The following is a 16,853-nucleotide window of genomic DNA, read 5'->3' as shown; positions in this document are numbered from 1 at the left end:
CACGGACTATATCTACGAAGTGCACTGTTCTGCTTTTGCTTTTTAACAAGACATCCTCGCGCAGGAATTTATCACGGTTGCTCTTGCTACAAACAACCTGCTCACATCGTAGCAGCTACAAGAAACGTTGGCAAAAGAGGGAATGGTTACACGGCTCGGAGCACGACAGTTAAGCATACGGTAAACCGCGTGACGATTTGCTAACCGTGCGTGCGCGAGCTTTGGGACGAGGGACGATGTAGCCGACAAGGCGTCTTCTTTCTTCTAGTTAGTTTCCAATTTGACAAGCGGGAGAACTATGGCCAAGAAAAGGAAGGGCCGCAGCAAGACCACCGCGCTGATCATTGGTATGGCGAGCTTGTTGCTTCCTCTTCTGTAATGGGGCTGACCCAGTGATGTGTTTGTGTGCAGATGGGTCGTACGCTCGAATTCAAGCGCGAGGCTTGGTGAGTGCGACGCAGACGATGCTGCTTGTTGCGCTGAGGAGTACTAACCTTTGTGCATTTATTGTTTGAATGGCCAAGGGAGGAAACATCGACTTTGCAAGCCTTCGGACCGAGCTCGAGGAGCTGGCTGCGACCGAGTTTGAAGGTAACGCTAGGTAGACAGGATCGGTTAACCATTTGAGCAGTTTTGATGCTGACTACTAGTGCTGTTCTGCTCAGAATGCTGGTACTTCGACAGCCAAAGGAGCGACGCGCGGGGAAATAGTGCGCTGGCTGCCCAGTACCATGCTTTGAAGTTCGCACGTCCGCTGGGGGCGCAGGTATAGCTTCTAGCCTAGCTGATACACTGAGCGTTGCTTATTGACAAGATGTTGCTCTCTGCGTGCAGTTTCAGGTCGAAGTATTCTCCACGAAGAGATACAATTGCCACTGCACGAAGTGCGGATACAGGTTTACGCAAAATGTGCAGAAAGGTGTCGACAACGGGTACGATTATGCAGAATGCATATGCAAAAGACTGACTAACGCGCTTGTGTTTGTACAGAATGGCAACTAAAATGCTAACGCTGACGCTGGAAAATGTACGTCTTCCGAAGCACAGGTCTTATGTGGCAGCTTTAGTTATTCTCGCTGCGGTTGTTTACAGCACATCGACCGCCTGATTGTCTTCAGCGGTGATGGAGACTTTCATACGTCCCTTGGTTACGTGCGCAATGCACTCCGAAAGGAGGTTTGGGTCGTCGGTGAGTGGAAGTTCTTGGTCGAAAATGGTCGAGCTATCGATCGTTTGATAACCTCGCAACTGCGTAGGCTTTTGGGACACCGTCTCGGGGGACTTGCAGCAGCTTGCCTCACGAATTGTCTGGGTCAACGATATGTGGGGCCGTGTCAAGTGGCGAGGACGAGGAGGGCTAGTACGTCCTGACGTGCGTTCTTCCCGGCTGGGTCATGGGAACGAACGACGCTCAAGCTGCCGCTCTGGGCGCCGCCAGGACCGACGAGAATCTCGCGAGCGTTGTGAATCACCTGACAGCGGCAGACGTAGCAGGCTGGACATCTACGGTACGATTTTGAATTAGTCTCGGGTGTACAATGCAAGCTCTATTAAGCAGTACAATTGTTGTTGCAGGACCACCAAAGCGCCGCAGAATGGCATCCCCACGGCGTGATGCCAACCCAGCAACGAGCTACCGATCTCCTCCGCCACGCAGCAGCGACAGAGGCGCGATTGTTGGCGAGTTCTTGTTCGATGGGGTGAACGTAAGTGGCTCGGAGGACGAAGGCAACCAGCCGTCTCAAGCCCCTTCGACGGAGCCACCTCGTCCAAGTGGGGATGGAGACAATGTTGGAGTCGTCACGAACCAGGTGCCCGGGGGAGCTCTGCACCTGCCCAGTCAGTTCCCATTGCCAATGGCACTGCCAGTGTCGGCGACGTCTGCGAGATCAGATACTGATCTTGTTGTTCGTCCACAGCGTTTCTTTGAATGGATATTCGGTAACAATGCCCAGCTCAGTCGAGAGGATCTTGCTCATGAAGAAGAAGTTGGATTGCAAGCAGGAGGTAAGACTTAATTGATGGTAGTATGCAGTACTTCTACATGTGTTAGGGTGGCTCGAGGAGCTTGCGCATTTTCAAAGATTTCCAATTAAACGTTGATGAATGTCACCGTTTTATTGCTGTCTGCCGCCTGAACATTAGTTATGCGTGGCAAGTGCAGAACCGATATTGCTTGACCACGTGCACTGCCCGAGCTGTCTTGTAGTGACATTCTGTCGGAGCTCATCGCGCTTTCAAGCTTGCAGCATAGGTCTTCTTTATGTTCGACACGGTGGATACGCTCGGTGCAGTTGTATGAATGAGAGGTGCTTCGACCGTGGAGGCGGTAAACAATAGACCACCACTCGATCCCGCTACGAGAACAACTCTTGTTTTTTTTCAGGCACGCCTTGCACAAAGCCGTCATACTAGTGGTGTGCATACGGATGCGCACACTGAACTGCGGTCTAGTCGTCGGATGCCTCCGAGTTCTCACGCCGACGCTTTTTGTTGCGAGCAGAGGGGTCAGGAACCGGTGGAGTACCATACTGGCCATTGGCATAAGACATCTTCATGCCGGCCACGCATCGGGACATCGATTCCTTGTGGTCTACAATTGGGCACGGATAGTCTTTGCCCTGTGGCATGCTGCAGAGTCATTGGGGCCTTCCACGGTTCATAGATATACTTGGCAGGCATCTTCTTCAGCGCCGGGATATATTTACGAATGAAGTGGCCTTCCGGGTCCGATTTCTTGCCAAAGCTGATCGGGGAGTACACGCGGAAGTAGGCCGTGAAGAAATAGCTGCTGCTAAGCCAGAGCCAGTTGCCGGCGTTAAGACTCCAGTCGTGGTCTATCAGGTACTCTTGGAAAACCTCGAGTCCACGCACCCACGAGATGTACAGATCACCGCGTGTTAGGAAACATGCTACTGAGTGACGCGCCAAGTGATGCATCCAGCCTTCCTCCTTCAGCTGAGTCATGATGGCGTCGATCCAAGGGAAACCAGTCCGACCCTCTTTCCAAGCCTGGAACTGCGAGCGAGCGAGCTGGTCGTCATCAGTCATGTCCTCCTTCTTGTCAGGAATTATGTGCCAACGCCAATTGACCTGCAGACACGTTGGGCTTTCTTCCATCTTGTCAAAATACGGATTCGCATGACCATGGCAATGGTAGAACTCCCGCCAAAGAAGCTGTCCTTCCAAGCTCACAGGAGGCTGCGACATCATTTTACTGCGTTCTTGAATCGCCTTCAGTTGATGAAAAAACGTCCGGGGGCTCATGCAGCCGTAAAACAAGTATGGGCTCAACGCTGTCGTCGAGGGCGTCGGGGGTATCTGCGCCGGGGACGTATCGGGCTTTTCAAACTTGGCGACACGCTCTTCATCTTTGCAGTACTCTTTCAAAATGCCCAGCGCTTTCTGCTCTCCACCATACAGGAATGAATGTCTCTTGATAGCCTCGTAGCCAAAGTCCGTCAATTCTGGAAGCGTAAACAGCTTGTCAGGGCCCGCAATCTCATCAAGTTGGTTGTTTTTTTCTTCCGGATCCTCCTCCTCCTCCTCCTCTTCCTCCTTCTGTTTCACCACGTAGTCCACCTTATTTCTATCCTTCCAGTAGTCCAGAACTAGTTGGTACAGTTCACTGGGCTTCGAGGCCAAAGCAGGCAGCGTCTCTGGCGTGGGAAGAGGCTTGGGCGGTTTGCGTTGCTTCCCCACTTGGCGAAGGAACATCTGGTAAGTCTTGGGAGCTCTGCCTCCATAACCTTTGATCACTGCATCCAAATCGAACAGCTCGTAGCCGTGGGTCACTTGCGTCTGTACGCCCAGGCGCTTGGCCAGCGTCTGGACGCGATTGTCCCTTTCCACGGCGTACGGCTCGCTCACTGCATCAAAAATGAGGTGCGTCACACCCCAGGTAGGAAGCAGCCGTCTTAGTACTTGCAGTGCGTCTCCTTTTGCCACCACAAGTCGCGAGCCGCGCGTCTCCAGCGCTTGAGCCAAGTCCTGGACGCTCTCGAGCACAAACTGGAAGCGGTTGGCGCCGCAGCGCATGATCTGCGGGCGGTGGATGACGTACAGCGGGATGAGCTCCACCCCTTGCTGCTGCTGCATCAGCTGCAGCGCCGCACTCAGCGCCAAATTGTCATGCAGACGCAGGTCTCTCCGGAACCACACGACCACCTTCATGAAAGATCGTTTTTGAAGTTAATGTAGCCATTATTTAAAAGGTAAAATATCATCTATAATGTTTGCCACTCCAATTTGAAGTACAGGACACCACGCTTCCCTCACTTCGCAATCCGCGCAAGAAGTATCAGAGCCCCCTTGTAGGCGCCATGTCGACCTCCGAGCAGCGCGTGGCGTTCCGGTCGAGCGCCGTGGTCACGGGATTCGAGGGCAAGATAGAGTGTGTAACACACTACTCGTCGCGCGTGGTGGTAGGCTCCAAGGATGGACGTCTCGCCATGTACGACACGCGCAAGGGCACGTCCACGTGCACAGCCTCGTACACGTTCCCACACGGCCAGCGCGTGGAGCAGCTTCTGGCCGTGCCCCACATCCGCATGCTCGTGGCCGTGTCCAACGGGCAGTTGTCGGCCCACGGCGCCACGGACCTCAAGCCGCTGGACTTTGACTTCTCGAAGGCCAACGCGCACCACGTGCGTCTGGTGTGCGTGAACCAACGCGGGCCGCCGCACTTCCGCTTGGGTGTGGCGCTGCTCAAGCGCAAGGCCATCGCCATCTACCAATACCACAGCAGCGACAAGAGCTACGTCTTTCTGAGAGAGTTCAGCACGCAGGACGTACCCGAGGCCATGAGCTGGTACCGAAACAAGGTGGTCGTGGGCTTCCGGAAGGACTATTTCCTGCTCAACGACAAGTCCGGAGAGGCCACGCAGATCAACTCCCCCGGGATTCAGGACCCCACGGTCTTCCCCGTAGTCAAACTGCTTCCCAAGGAGGAGATTCTGGTGGCGGTCATGGACCGCGTCGGGGTCTTCGTGGGCTTCACGGGCGACACGCTGCCCAAGAACTCGCTCACGTGGTCTCAGAGCCCGCAGCACGTCGAGTTCTCGGCGCCATACCTGCTGGCGCTGGTGCCCAGAGTGGGCGTGGAGATCCATCGAGCTAGTGATGGAGCTCTGGTGCAGACTATGCCGCTTACACGAGCCGCGTGCATGTTTGGCAACGGCATGAAGTGGGATATGGAGCCCAGGCAGAGTGGAGATACTGAGGATGTGGTGATTGTCGGTGTGAGAGAAGCGAACGGCACTTCCAGTGTCATGAAGATTGAACCGATGCCACTGGATCAACAGGTCGGCGAGCTTTTGGATCGAGGACAGATTGACGAGGCGCAGAACTTGGTGCGGAAATCCATCTCGTCGCTGTCGAGCGACAAGCAGCGCAGCAAGATCAAACGGTTCCAGCGCCAGGCCACAGTGGCGCTGCTGCGTCGGCTGGAATTTGACCAAGCCGCAGACTACATGTACCGCGCAGCTATTGAGCCTTGTGAGTTTATTGCCTTCTTCCCGGACCTCCAGTGCTCCTCGTTTGCGTACGAGCCCTCAGTGCTCAAGCCCGAAGTGCTGCCGCGTGGCAACAGTTCTGCACCCGACATCTCATCCGTTATCCAGGAGCTGCTTTCCTCGCCCCGTGCCCCGCTAGACAGTGATGTCGCCAAGACTGACGCGGCGGATCTCGTTAATGTTGCGCAGAAAGCACTTCTCAAGTTCTTGAACCAGTATAAGAAGCACATGCGCGACAAGGCTCGTGCCCGCGTGCGTACGATGTCGTCGGCGCGCGGTCGTGCAGTCTCGAGTGCAACGCCTAAGGACGCGCGTCGCGTTGAAGCTATTGATACAGCGCTCTTCCGTCTGTACGTCCACTTTAAGCGCTACAAGGAGCTGCTTGTTCTCATCCAGGAGCCGAATCCAGATGTGGAAGGTCCGCCAGGGTCTCTTGGAGGCTGCGCACTTGAGCTGGAATCATCCCGCTCGCTGCTGACGAAGCAAAAACTGTACTATGAAGCCGGCCAGCTCCTGTGTGCTCATCAAAGTTACGACGAGGCCTTGGAAGTATTTGCTCTGTTGCACCACGGCGAGTACAAGCAGCGTGGAGGGTCCAGCGGTATGCCCAAGTCTCCAATTGAGGCAGCCATTGATGTACTTGTTGCCATACCCGAGTCAGAGAGCGAGTTTATCTTCAAGCAGTCAATTTGGATTATTAAAGCGACGTCTGCTAAGCAGGCTCTGCGCATTTTCACTGACCGCCGGCCACCGTTGGCTTCGAATGACGTGGTTGCGCATCTGCGGCAGCACTCGGATGATCCCGCTATTGTTCAAAGATATCTCGAAACTCTAGTCAAGGCCACTGGTGAAGCTGGAACGGCACTCGCTGGTGGCGCGGCGGGTGCCTCTGCAATTGACAGCGGAGTTGGTGGAAGCAGCGCAGCAGTTGAAGGCAGCAGCAGAGGCTTTACCGCCTTCGCGGACCCGGCCGCGGCAGAGCTTGGGGTTAACGATAGCTATAGTCACTTTTTGGCTGGAGACAACGACGACGATGACGAACCAACGCGTGGCCCAGACGGAGGGGCAACGTCACTCGTGGTTGACCCGCACCACACTCGCTTAGCACTCGAATATCTGGATGAAACGCTTCGGCTTGTAGCCCGCGGAGACGTGCCATCCAAGTCCCAGCCAGGCAAGGAGCCTGGTGCGCTGGGTGATGCACGTAAGCGACTACTCAAATTCCTGAAGGCTAGCTCATCACGCTATGACGTGGCACCGCTGGTGGAGAAAATCAAGGGCAAGCCACTCTACAACGAGTTCGTCATTCTCTGTGGCCGCGGTGCACTGCACGAGGAGGCCGTGACTTCGTTGGTTTACGAACTGAACGATATGCGTGGTGCAGAGAGCTACTCAGTCAAGTATGGAACCCGTGCACCGTCAGTAGGCTCGTCAGCAGCTACGAACAAATCGGTCGGAGCTGGAGCTGTTGCGATGGAGCGTAACGAGGCGCTGATGGAGCTGCTGAAGATTTGCTTTTCGCCTCGCGATGAGTCCAAGAAAGCGGCATTTAACGACTTCGGCTTCCAACTGCTCGCTCGTCACGGCAAAAACCTGGACGGCGAAACGGTGCTGGAGATGGTGCCGCCCAGCACACCATTGTCGAAGCTGGGTGAATTCTTCGCACAGGCCTTGCCACACAGCGCCCACAACGTGCGCGAGATGAGTATTACCAAGTCATTGTCGAACGTCTACAACCTTCAGGTCCAGTGCGATCGCGTTGAGCGTTTAACTCAAAGCGTGCAGATCGACCCGAACACGCTTTGCCCGGTGTGCCACAAGCGCATTGGCGATATCGTGTTCGCTGTTTACCCGAACGGCAAGGTCGTGCATTACAACTGTACCAACAGCAATCTTCAGCTTTGCCCTGTCACGGGGGAGCGCTTCTCTTGAGCAAGCTTCGCAGTTAGCAGCGTAGCAATGCTTCGTTAGCTCGAGTTGGTGTGAAAAATGTAGTAGAAAGCGCCTGACAAGTTGCACAGAAATTCATATTAGAAGACGTTGCACACAAAGAACCCGCATTGTTAGCGCGCTCGGCGCCGGCTTTTCGCTGGCTGCGGGTGCCTGCTAGGCTCAAGCTCGCGCTCTCTGTCTGAGAAGGCATCACAGACTTTCAAGTGGTCATCGATGCACTCTTTCGTCCGAACGAGAAACATGTGCGCACACGCCGATTCGGCACGGCCCAGCTCGTCCTGAACGTAGTTGGCGAAGGTCAACTGCTTCTTGCGACGGAATGAGAACACCTTGCCAGCCTCTAGCCGCCCCGATGCCCGCAATCTGGCCTCGTCAAGCTTCTCCGGACTCGAGAGCACGCAGACTTCTTTGCCTTTCAAGTGCCGACACAAGCGCTTCTGGATAAGCCGCCGCAGTTTGAGATATGAGCGCCCGGTCGACGAGGAAGCCGTGCTAGCTCCAGAGTTGCTGGCCGACTCCACTCTCTGCCGCTTTGCCGGCGCCGTAGCAGCGCTGCTGCTCTCCGCCTTCTGCCTCTTTGATGCTCTCGACACTCTCAGCGGCGAAGCTCCAGCCTCTGAAGGCGCAGGACTCGCTGCAGGCGACGACGAGGCAGCAGTTGCGATGCTCCTAGCCACCGACCGTGGAATAGCTCGCCCTGCTCCACTCGCATTCAACACCGAGCTGTTCGCGCTTGCAGCCGAAGCGGCCAACGCCGACGCCTTCAATGACGTCAGTCTCGGGTGACACTGTGCCACCGCCTCGTTCAACACCCGCTCGTCTTCTGCACGTTGCTCTGCCTCCACCTTATCAGCTAATTGTCTCAACTTGGTAAACCCCGCAGTGCTGTCCGCCATTTTCTCCCTCTGCTCTTCATAACCTGCCAATGCCTCTTCCTGGGTCTTGAAAGTGCCGATAGTCACGATATGGTCCTTCAGCGACACGTTGCAGAGCCACACTGTCTTGTTCTCTGTCTCCTCCCCCTCTGAGCCAACGGCAGCGACCTCTTGCAGACCAGGGACGCCACAACACGCGCTCAACAAGACAGTCCCTCCTCCACTCGTGTAGGTCTTCAGTGCGTTCTCCTGGCCTTGTTTCTCGCCCTCAGAGACTGCGAGTTGGTCCAACAGATTCTGCACTTGTTTCTTGCGCTCTGGAGCCTCCGCGGCGCGCACCAACTGCTCCAGATCCAGTAGAAACGCGCTGGCAGTACCGTACTGGTACGAGTTGAGACGCCACAACATAAAGCGACAGTGCTGCGTGTAGCGGTCGCTTGAAGGCGCAGAATCCGGCGCAGAGGAAGAAGAGACACTTCTCTTGGTGGTGGACAGCGTGGACACGGCGTAGGGCGGCGGCAGCACCTTCAGCAGCGCCGAGAAAACCCCGCGGAGCCGCTCGTTGAGCGCCACGACCTCCATGTTTGCTAGATTTCGCAATTCATGTATTGACAAGTAGCAACATAAGCGGAAGCGCTCCAGCAACTTAAGAAAACAATACTGAATTCAAGTGAAATACACCCGGCGTTTGCATTTCAAGCGTACATGTCCTTGTGGACGCTTTTGGCTACTGTAATAGTAATCGCCTTTGCTGTGCAGGTTCCTGGTCGATGAATTGGCTGCTTGGCTGCGTTCCCAGTTAAACATATCTCAGGTTCGTGGTCTGCGGCAGCTTGAGGCCGGCGGCGGTGGCCGAGCTGAGACCTCGGGGCAACGCTGACGAGGTGGAAGACATGGCCTCTGTCGCGTCGATGGTCTGAGTCTTGGACGAGTTGGACATGACCACCAGCGCCGTACCAGCGATAATCAGCAGTGAGCCCACGATCGTGAGCAGGCCGGGGAACACGTCCACGCCCACCGCCACGCCCATGAAGGCGGCCAGCACAGGCTCCACGAGCATCACGACCGATACGACAATGGGAGCGAAGTACTTCATAACGGCGATGTAGCCGAGAGTACCAATGAGAGTGCACACTAGGACGATGTAAGCTTCCGACGCCGCACGCGACGGGTCCAGCCAACCGAACAGCCCCATTTCCGGATCTCGAGACGCCTCGAACGGAATCTCAAGCAGCGAGAACACGGGGAATATCAGCAGGGCGAGCAACGAGAACATACCCACGAATAGGACGCTGATGTCCATCTCGGTACGCAACTTCTTCGCCGTGATGAGGTACAGCGCACCGCCCACAGCACCGACGAGAGCCACAAGATCTCCGGCCAATGACACCTGTACTACTTCAGCTCCCGACGACGATGGCTGCTGGTGATCTAGTGTCGTTAGTGCGCCACCAATCACACCAATGGCCGTACCCAGACCCTCAAACTGCGATACATAGCGCCCGAGAATTAAGCGCCCCACTACCATGAGCAGCGAGTGGCAGTTGTTAAATATGTAGGCGTGGTCAATCGATGTGTGCGACAGAGACCACAGGAATGTCATAAGGAAGACCGCGTAGGACAGCGAGCATGTCACGAACAGGATCATATTCCGCGTCGAGAATTGTGGCAAACCTTGGTCGTACATTGCAGCGCCGGCAAGCGGGATGAACACGATCAAAGACGCAGTCGTACGCCAAAACAGCTTCATGAAGGGGTCCACATTCCGCTGAAGGTCCAACGCCGCACCCATGGACGAAATAGTAAATAGTGCTGCTAGTAGCAGCACATACCCGATGAACGGCACCTGGCGTTTAACAAGTAACTGCAGCTCCATCGTACCGTCACGGAGTTCAACCGTCTCCACAGCAATATCCTTCACATCTGTAGGTAGCGAGGACAGGCGACGCAACAGCCCAGGACGCTTGTACAGTGTGTCACTATCAGGTACAGCCAGCACAAACTGCTGAGATGTTTCCTGGACAGCGCTAGGTCCACCTCCAGTCGTCGTCACTTGAGGAAGCTCAATCAGATACGCATTTCGTTCAATGACGGATGGCACGCCACGTTCACCGTGTGAGACGCTGGTATCGGTGGTGGCTTCAGGCGGTTGCTCGAACGGTATGGATAGCACAAACGAATCTTCAGTCTGTTCGAGGAACGAACTCCGTTTACGCCGGATAGCAAACGGAGCACCTGAAGCCTCACGTTCACGGCGTGAGGGCGATCTCGCTGAAAGTCCAAGCAGCGGCGTAGTTTCCCGCGCTTGAACGGAAGCTCCAGTGGGAGTGGTAAAACCTAAATCCACTTCCTGTAGTTGGCTCACTCCTACCACGAATCCTTCGAAGACGTCCGCAGACTGGCGCACATGCGCGTCAACCGCGCGCAGCATCGAGTCGTCATCAGCAGCAGAAACAGCCAGGAACACATTCTTTCCTCCTGGAGTCACGGGCCGTGCGGGTGACTTCTCTGATGGTTCCTTAGCAACAAACACCGGCCACGGGGACAACGATGCAACGCTGTCATTCGCCACGATAGCGTTCAGTTGCGCCTGTGTCTCAACACTGAGCCAAGCATCGCCATCCGTCTCGAGATACTTGAGCCCATAACTCGGACGCAGCACATTGAGCGCCTCCGCCAGCGAAAACTTGGGCTTCTCGTACGCAAGCATCTCCAGCGCCGCAAAGAGACGCCCCGTCGTGAGGAACAGCCCCGCGTCGATAGCATCAAAGTGCTTCAAGCCACGTCCAATCTTGCGAATCGTTCCGTTCGTCGAGTCCAGCAACACTTTCCCCGCCGTCGAGGGTAACCCCGTCAGCTTGTCCTTGTCTGCATCCACCAGCACGCAGGCCACACACCCTTCGAGCTCAAAATGCGCCAAGCGACTAATAATCGCCCGGTCAAAGATATGGTCCGCCGTGTGGATCAGAAAGGGCTTGGAGAACATTTCTCGAGCCGACAGCAGCGTCCTGGCGTGTCCATAGGGCGTCTCCTCGCCCAGATTCAGGAACTCGATCTGAAGCTTGGCGTACAGGAAGCTCTCCTTGACGTGCTCCATGATCTCGTGGCCAAAGTACGAGATGATGATCACCACACGCTCCATGCCAGCCACGAATAGTTGCGCCAGAATGTGCTCGATGAGCGTGTACTCTCCGAGCAGAATGAGGCACTTAGGCGTGTCCGAGCCGTCCAGACACATGGTGCTGGAGGCCGCAGTGAGCAGAACCTGCTTGACGCCGACGTCCGAGACACCCACGGACGAGGGGCTGGCGTACGGACTACCTGCGTCCTCGTCGTCCTCGGGCGACTTGCCCACGGCCTCGAACGGCACCTCCTGGCCGCGGTTCACCACGACGCCCTGCATGTCCACGGCGTCCTCGGACTGCATGCCGCGCACCAGCTCAGCCTCGGGGATGTGCGCCAGCTCGCTGAGCTTGTGCAGGTTCAGCGCGTACACGTTGGACGGCACCTCCGTGTCGATCTGGAGGCGCTCGCGGCCTTCCATGGCTGCGGACTGGGGACCACAAGACGAAATACCAAAGCAACGCCTGAGGATCGGTTTTGTCGAATGAGTTTCTGGATGGTGTGGCACGGTGTAGAGAATGTGTGGAGTACAGTCAAGTTGAAGTGCAAGTGGCTACATTTTTGTTTAGCTGCTATCGGAGAAGTTGAAGATGTCGTTGGTCTCTGGGCTGCCGGCCTCGCTGTCTTTACTCTCGGCGCTGGGGGCATGGAGTATTTGTGGGGCGTCGTCTTTGTTGTCGTCGTCGTCTTTGGAGTCGGTGGTGGATGGTGAGCGATCGTCGTCGCTACTGTTCTCGCTTTTTGATTCGCGTGGATTCGTCTTGGCTGGACATGGATCGTTGTGTTTTAGTTCAGACGGTGGAGGATCGTCGCTGCTCGTTTTGCTGTCAACTGTTTGTGCAAGCTTGACCGTCGTTTCTGATGGTGTTTCAGCTTCTTTGGCATCGGCGTCAATTGCTTGGTTTGGGGTGGGAGAACTTGCAGCTGATGGTTCCGCTCTTTTGTTCAGTGATCGACGAGGCGCTAGTAACAGGCTGGCAGTGGCGGCAGTTGTCTCTGGGGTACTGTCGCTGGCTGCTGCATTGCTTGGCTCCTTCTTTGGGGATACAACGGATTGCCGCAGCGCCACGTCCTCGTTCAACCTCCAACTCAAAGCAATACGAGCTGAAGATGATGGTGACAACGAAGCCCTCGGGCTGGTCGACGAAGAACCGGTCAACTTGAGTTGACGAACCAGCTCCCACTTCAACGCCTTCATGCGCTCCTCCCGCTCACGAGCCTCGCTTTTCGTCTTCTCTGCATCTTGCTGAGCCAGGGCCACCTGCGCACTCGAATTCCGTCAGTAAATGCTAGAAGACGCCCCACAATGTTTGATTAGCTTACAACTGCTTGCAGTTCATCGATTTTCACTTGTAGCAGGCGCTTCTCTTTCGAAGCGGCCTCTAATTCTTCTTGATGTTTTGTTGACCTCTTCCGAGCCTCAGCTTGTAAAGCGGCAACTTCCCTCTTCAAGGCACTTGGCTTCGCGCCCATGGCTTACTCACTGCGTGGTGATTTATATATGGCAAACATCAAGCACTCGTCTGATAAAAATAACGGGGAACATTTGTTAATAAAAAAATTAGGACTAACTAAAGAAGTTGAAACGTCGAGTTGGTGAGGCGAGACCCACGGAGACGTACCAAGCATCATACTTCACCCACGCTACTGAAGGATTTGCTTGGTTAAACCTATGGCGGTCTGGTAAAGATACGAGACGCCCAGAAACCCAAGGCTGCATCCTGTCGATGCCAGCTCCAGACCCGTTGCCATGAAGCCGTTTTTGGAAGCGTATTCGTACCACGACTTGAAGCACTCCTTAGCGACAACACTGACCTGACGCGCACTAATCTTCAGCAGGAGGAACCATAGCTTGGACATCTACATGTAGGTGTTTAGACGCAGCATAAACAGTAGCGTGAGTAAATTCTTCAGCATTGCATGTAGTGCGTCGTCTATAGATATTTCCTTTACCTGGATGAAGTTGGAGCAGAGTTCCAGTGTCAGCTTCGCATGCTCCGGATAATACTTCTCTATCATGAGCGCCAGCGCGACCAAGCTTGCCACTGGAATCTACAAATTGACACATCAGGTAGCACACAAGTCACATCAGCTCCTCCAATAGTCAAAACAACTGGGAGTGGCCACGCCCTACCGCTAAGCCAATAAACGGCAACCCCGCTGCAGTGAGTGCTCCAGCAAGGAACGGGTGCTCGACCGCTTCTTCCCGCGTCCGGTTATACAGATCCGTCACGTATGTGCGTAGCACCGCAGCACGTTTCAACTGACAACTATGCTTTGCTCGATCACCCGATGCTTCTACTTCCTTTTCCTCTTCCAACTCCTCAATTGTAATACGATCCCGTCGATCCCCCGCTCGCACTTTCCTTCTCTCCTCATCTCCCATCGACGTGAACAACGTCTGGCCTGCATCCAGCAATTTCTGAGCAATATTCAGCGACAATTGGGCCGCCAAACCCAACTCGTCCTTCGTGATCGTGCTCAGAGCATGATCCATAGTCGTGCACATGTTCTCGGCGAACAGCATCATGTTGCGCACGTTCTCCTCATCCGGCGGGACCATGAGCGCTGTCGACTCGGTCTCCACCAATGCACCATTACTTTGCCTCCCAATACTCTCGTCCTCCAGCAGCGACGATGATCTGTGCAGCGCTTCCAGCACCGAAGCGTCCGCCTGCTTCACGTGGTAGCACAGCTCGCGCATCTGCTCTGGGTCCTGCAGGATCGCGCCCACGTTTATGCTCACGCTGCGTAGACTTTCCTGCGTGGCGGCCACGGCGCTGGCCAGACCGGTCGCCACTTGGTCCACGCTGAGCTTCTGCACCGCCGCGTTGGCGTCCGCACAGGACTGAGCCAACAGATCCAGGATCGTGACGTTGGCTGCGGCGGTTTCGCGCGCGCTTGTGCCGTTCAGGGACACAGAGAGAGAGCCGTCCTGCGCAGTGACGCACTGCTGGATCAACAGCTCCATGGCCTGAGCCTGCGCGCGCTCGAACTCCTCCATGGACTCCATGGTTCGAGACTGCGGCTCGTTCTTCTACAGGGCGTGAATTCTGATTGGGTTAAAACAGTCGCCACTTTTTCAGTGGCATTTTACTTTGGTAAAAACATTTTTACAATACTAAGTAAAAATGGGATAGTACAGTCACACCTCCCTAACTGAACCTCTCTACCTGACTACGCGAAAAAATGCTCACAACTGACCCATCAACCTATGAGTGGCATAGTGCCCTGAAATTTCCTGTGAAGGCGAATATATCGCCCGCGTATGTTGATCCCAGACCTGCAGACAGCTAAGACACGATCCCCAAGGTAGAGGTTCAAGATGCCCCCGTGGGCGACCTGGGCTTGATGTGTCCACATCATCCTTTAGTGAAACCAAGCAGTTAGCAGACTCCAGAGATACCATAGGGCTAAGCCTCTTGCTGGGGTTGACGCTTCAGCAGGAGCAGAATTCAGTTTTACGAGGAAGGCGAGGAAGGCGAGGAAGGCGCTCATTAGCCAGGCACAGCAGACGACAAGAGACGCCATGATGAACATCTTCTCGCGCAAGAACAAGCTCGAGTTTTACTTTTTTCCCTTTAAGCGCAGAGCTCGAGCTCGACAACTACAAGCTACGGAGAAGACCGTGGCCACGGGGATCCACGCTAGAAGACTACCCCGAAGGTAACACCATATCACATTTGCCAAGGTTTCTCAATGATGTCCAGGCATTCCAAATATGTTGCCCCGGAGCGCGGTCAAGCCGGCACGGGAGTAGCACTTCGTATTCTAAAGGTCTCGCCCCATAAATATTTTACGGCAATAGCCGGCGGGGTCTCTCTCTGAAAGAGCTAGTGTATATATTACAGTTGCGTATTAATACCGCCCCGGAGTTTTGGTAGCTTCCCCGGGGCAATTGTTTGTTCAACTAACCATCAGCGTGCTGTATAAGGTCGGGACTCTCGGGTAGCGGGCGAGCACTGGTTGCAGGACCCCGTGAAAGACCCGCACGATCGACATCGTTGCGGAAGCATAGCTTCTTGCAGATGTGCTGGAATCGCTTGAGTGACATTACCGTCCAAAGTATCAGCGTTCAGAATGCTATCCCCAACCTGAGAGCCCCAATAGTTTGAGTATTCACCTTTATCCACTAGGGTCATGTAGAAAAGGATGTCAAGAAAGCGCATCATCGCATCCAAAGCCACCTTCGGCTGCTTCAGTGGCTACGCGTACGCAAAGAAGCTCGACGCCGCTGAGTGCTCAAATATTGACCTGAACTTTGGCCAGTATGACTGGCACGACGTGTGTTGATGTACACCACGCCACTCTCAAACTTTCTCTAGATTTCTACGGCAACCGACCAACCTAGACTCTAACTCAATGAGCTCGGCCGCATCGTTTTCAACATCGGCAGGCGCTTCTCGGAGCTCGTCGGCGCCCACTGCGCGGCGACAGCGCGTGCTCTGGGACAGTGACAGCTCCACGCGCGGCGGCAAGACGTCCATCGGCATCCTGCTGGAATGGCTCACGACGCCCGGCAACTACGCGCGATGGCGAGATGGCAAGTCGCAGACGGGCGAGACGCGCGAGACGCTGTGCTCTGAGATCAAGAACAACATGCGGCAGCACGGCATCCACCACCGGGAGAACGCCAACATCCGCACGCAGATTAGCGAGCTGGAGCGCAGCTTCGATGCGGCGCGCACGTGGCTCAAAGAGAACAGCCTTGACCCGTATGCGTTCAAGCGCGTGGCGGAGGACGTAACGGACGAAGAGACTGCAACGGTGGACGCCGGTCAGGGTCCTGCAGAAGTCCACGTGCTGCGCATGTGTCGCTATTATCACGTACTGAACGACGTGTTCGGACAGGAAGATGACAAGGGAGCGAGGGCGAGACGCTCGTATCATCCACGGACGTCGCTGTATCCCGTGCCCATCCGGAAGAGGAAATTGCCAGGGGAAGAGGATGTACAGGAGCTGGACCCCAAGACGACGGCAGCAGAGACAGCCGTGGAGGAACCGCGCGTGCAGCTGGGTGTGCAGAGTGCTCCTGTTGCTGAGACGGTGTCGACACCGGTGGGGGCAGCGGCGTCACTCGCTGTGAGTGGTGCGCTGCAGAATGCTGGATTGACTGCGACGTGGACGAACCCGGCGGCGCTGGAGAGCACGCAACGGATGCTGGCTGAGGCAGTGCGCGAGGAGCGGGAACGCAAACGGTTCTGCATGGAAGAGGAGCGCAACAAACTCGAGTGCGAGAAGCTGCGCTATGAGGTGGAAGCAGCAAAGCTGAAGCTCACAATCGACCGAGCTCTTGCTCGTAGAAAGCTGATGGATGCAGGCCTGCCGGAAGCCCAGGTGAACGAGCTGTTCCCCAAATAAGTGCCCTGGGGTATCGTATACACTCAGT

General features: G+C 55.4%; 8 protein-coding genes across 8 annotated transcripts; 3 read left to right on the top strand and 5 right to left on the bottom strand.

The window, feature by feature from the left end:
• Nucleotides 1–298: 298 nt before the first annotated feature.
• On the top strand, nt 299–2,018 carry KRP23_6941 (uncharacterized protein; the record flags this gene model as incomplete). The annotated part of the gene is made up of 9 exons (XM_067892191.1): nt 299–347; nt 412–446; nt 525–591; nt 666–766; nt 835–932; nt 991–1,027; nt 1,093–1,189; nt 1,257–1,508; nt 1,576–2,018. 9 exons carry the CDS (start codon nt 299–301, stop codon nt 2,016–2,018), a joined length of 1,179 nt encoding a protein of 392 aa, XP_067744095.1.
• Nucleotides 2,019–2,508: 490 nt separating this feature from the next.
• KRP23_6940 (Cryptochrome-2) lies at nt 2,509–4,173 on the bottom strand (the record flags this gene model as incomplete). Its single annotated transcript, XM_067892190.1, has 1 exon — nt 2,509–4,173. One exon carries the CDS (start codon nt 4,171–4,173, stop codon nt 2,509–2,511), a length of 1,665 nt encoding a protein of 554 aa, XP_067744094.1.
• Nucleotides 4,174–4,322: 149 nt separating this feature from the next.
• KRP23_6939 (Vam6/Vps39-like protein) lies at nt 4,323–7,445 on the top strand (the record flags this gene model as incomplete). Its single annotated transcript, XM_067892189.1, has 1 exon — nt 4,323–7,445. One exon carries the CDS (start codon nt 4,323–4,325, stop codon nt 7,443–7,445), a length of 3,123 nt encoding a protein of 1,040 aa, XP_067744093.1.
• A 131-nt stretch (nt 7,446–7,576) lies between these two features.
• On the bottom strand, nt 7,577–8,923 carry KRP23_6938 (uncharacterized protein; the record flags this gene model as incomplete). The annotated part of the gene is made up of 1 exon (XM_067892188.1): nt 7,577–8,923. One exon carries the CDS (start codon nt 8,921–8,923, stop codon nt 7,577–7,579), a length of 1,347 nt encoding a protein of 448 aa, XP_067744092.1.
• A 217-nt stretch (nt 8,924–9,140) lies between these two features.
• KRP23_6937 (Bifunctional IPC transferase and DIPP synthase) lies at nt 9,141–11,885 on the bottom strand (the record flags this gene model as incomplete). Its single annotated transcript, XM_067892187.1, has 1 exon — nt 9,141–11,885. One exon carries the CDS (start codon nt 11,883–11,885, stop codon nt 9,141–9,143), a length of 2,745 nt encoding a protein of 914 aa, XP_067744091.1.
• A 144-nt stretch (nt 11,886–12,029) lies between these two features.
• KRP23_6936 (uncharacterized protein) lies at nt 12,030–12,937 on the bottom strand (the record flags this gene model as incomplete). Its single annotated transcript, XM_067892186.1, has 2 exons — nt 12,030–12,725; nt 12,788–12,937. The coding sequence occupies 2 exons, from the start codon at nt 12,935–12,937 to the stop codon at nt 12,030–12,032; spliced, it is 846 nt and encodes a 281-aa protein (XP_067744090.1).
• A 171-nt stretch (nt 12,938–13,108) lies between these two features.
• On the bottom strand, nt 13,109–14,477 carry KRP23_6935 (uncharacterized protein; the record flags this gene model as incomplete). Its single annotated transcript, XM_067892185.1, has 3 exons — nt 13,109–13,324; nt 13,418–13,516; nt 13,599–14,477. 3 exons carry the CDS (start codon nt 14,475–14,477, stop codon nt 13,109–13,111), a joined length of 1,194 nt encoding a protein of 397 aa, XP_067744089.1.
• A 1,349-nt stretch (nt 14,478–15,826) lies between these two features.
• On the top strand, nt 15,827–16,825 carry KRP23_6934 (uncharacterized protein; the record flags this gene model as incomplete). Its single annotated transcript, XM_067892184.1, has 1 exon — nt 15,827–16,825. One exon carries the CDS (start codon nt 15,827–15,829, stop codon nt 16,823–16,825), a length of 999 nt encoding a protein of 332 aa, XP_067744088.1.
• Between the last annotated feature and the right edge of the window lie 28 nt (nt 16,826–16,853).

Source organism: Phytophthora ramorum (genome assembly GCF_020800215.1).
Source record: "Phytophthora ramorum isolate Pr-102 chromosome Unknown Phyram_PR-102_s0006, whole genome shotgun sequence".
Taxonomy (NCBI): domain Eukaryota; phylum Oomycota; class Peronosporomycetes; order Peronosporales; family Peronosporaceae; genus Phytophthora; species Phytophthora ramorum.
The sequence above is the reverse complement of the archived record's forward strand: the minus strand, read 5'-3'. Positions and strand labels throughout refer to the sequence as shown.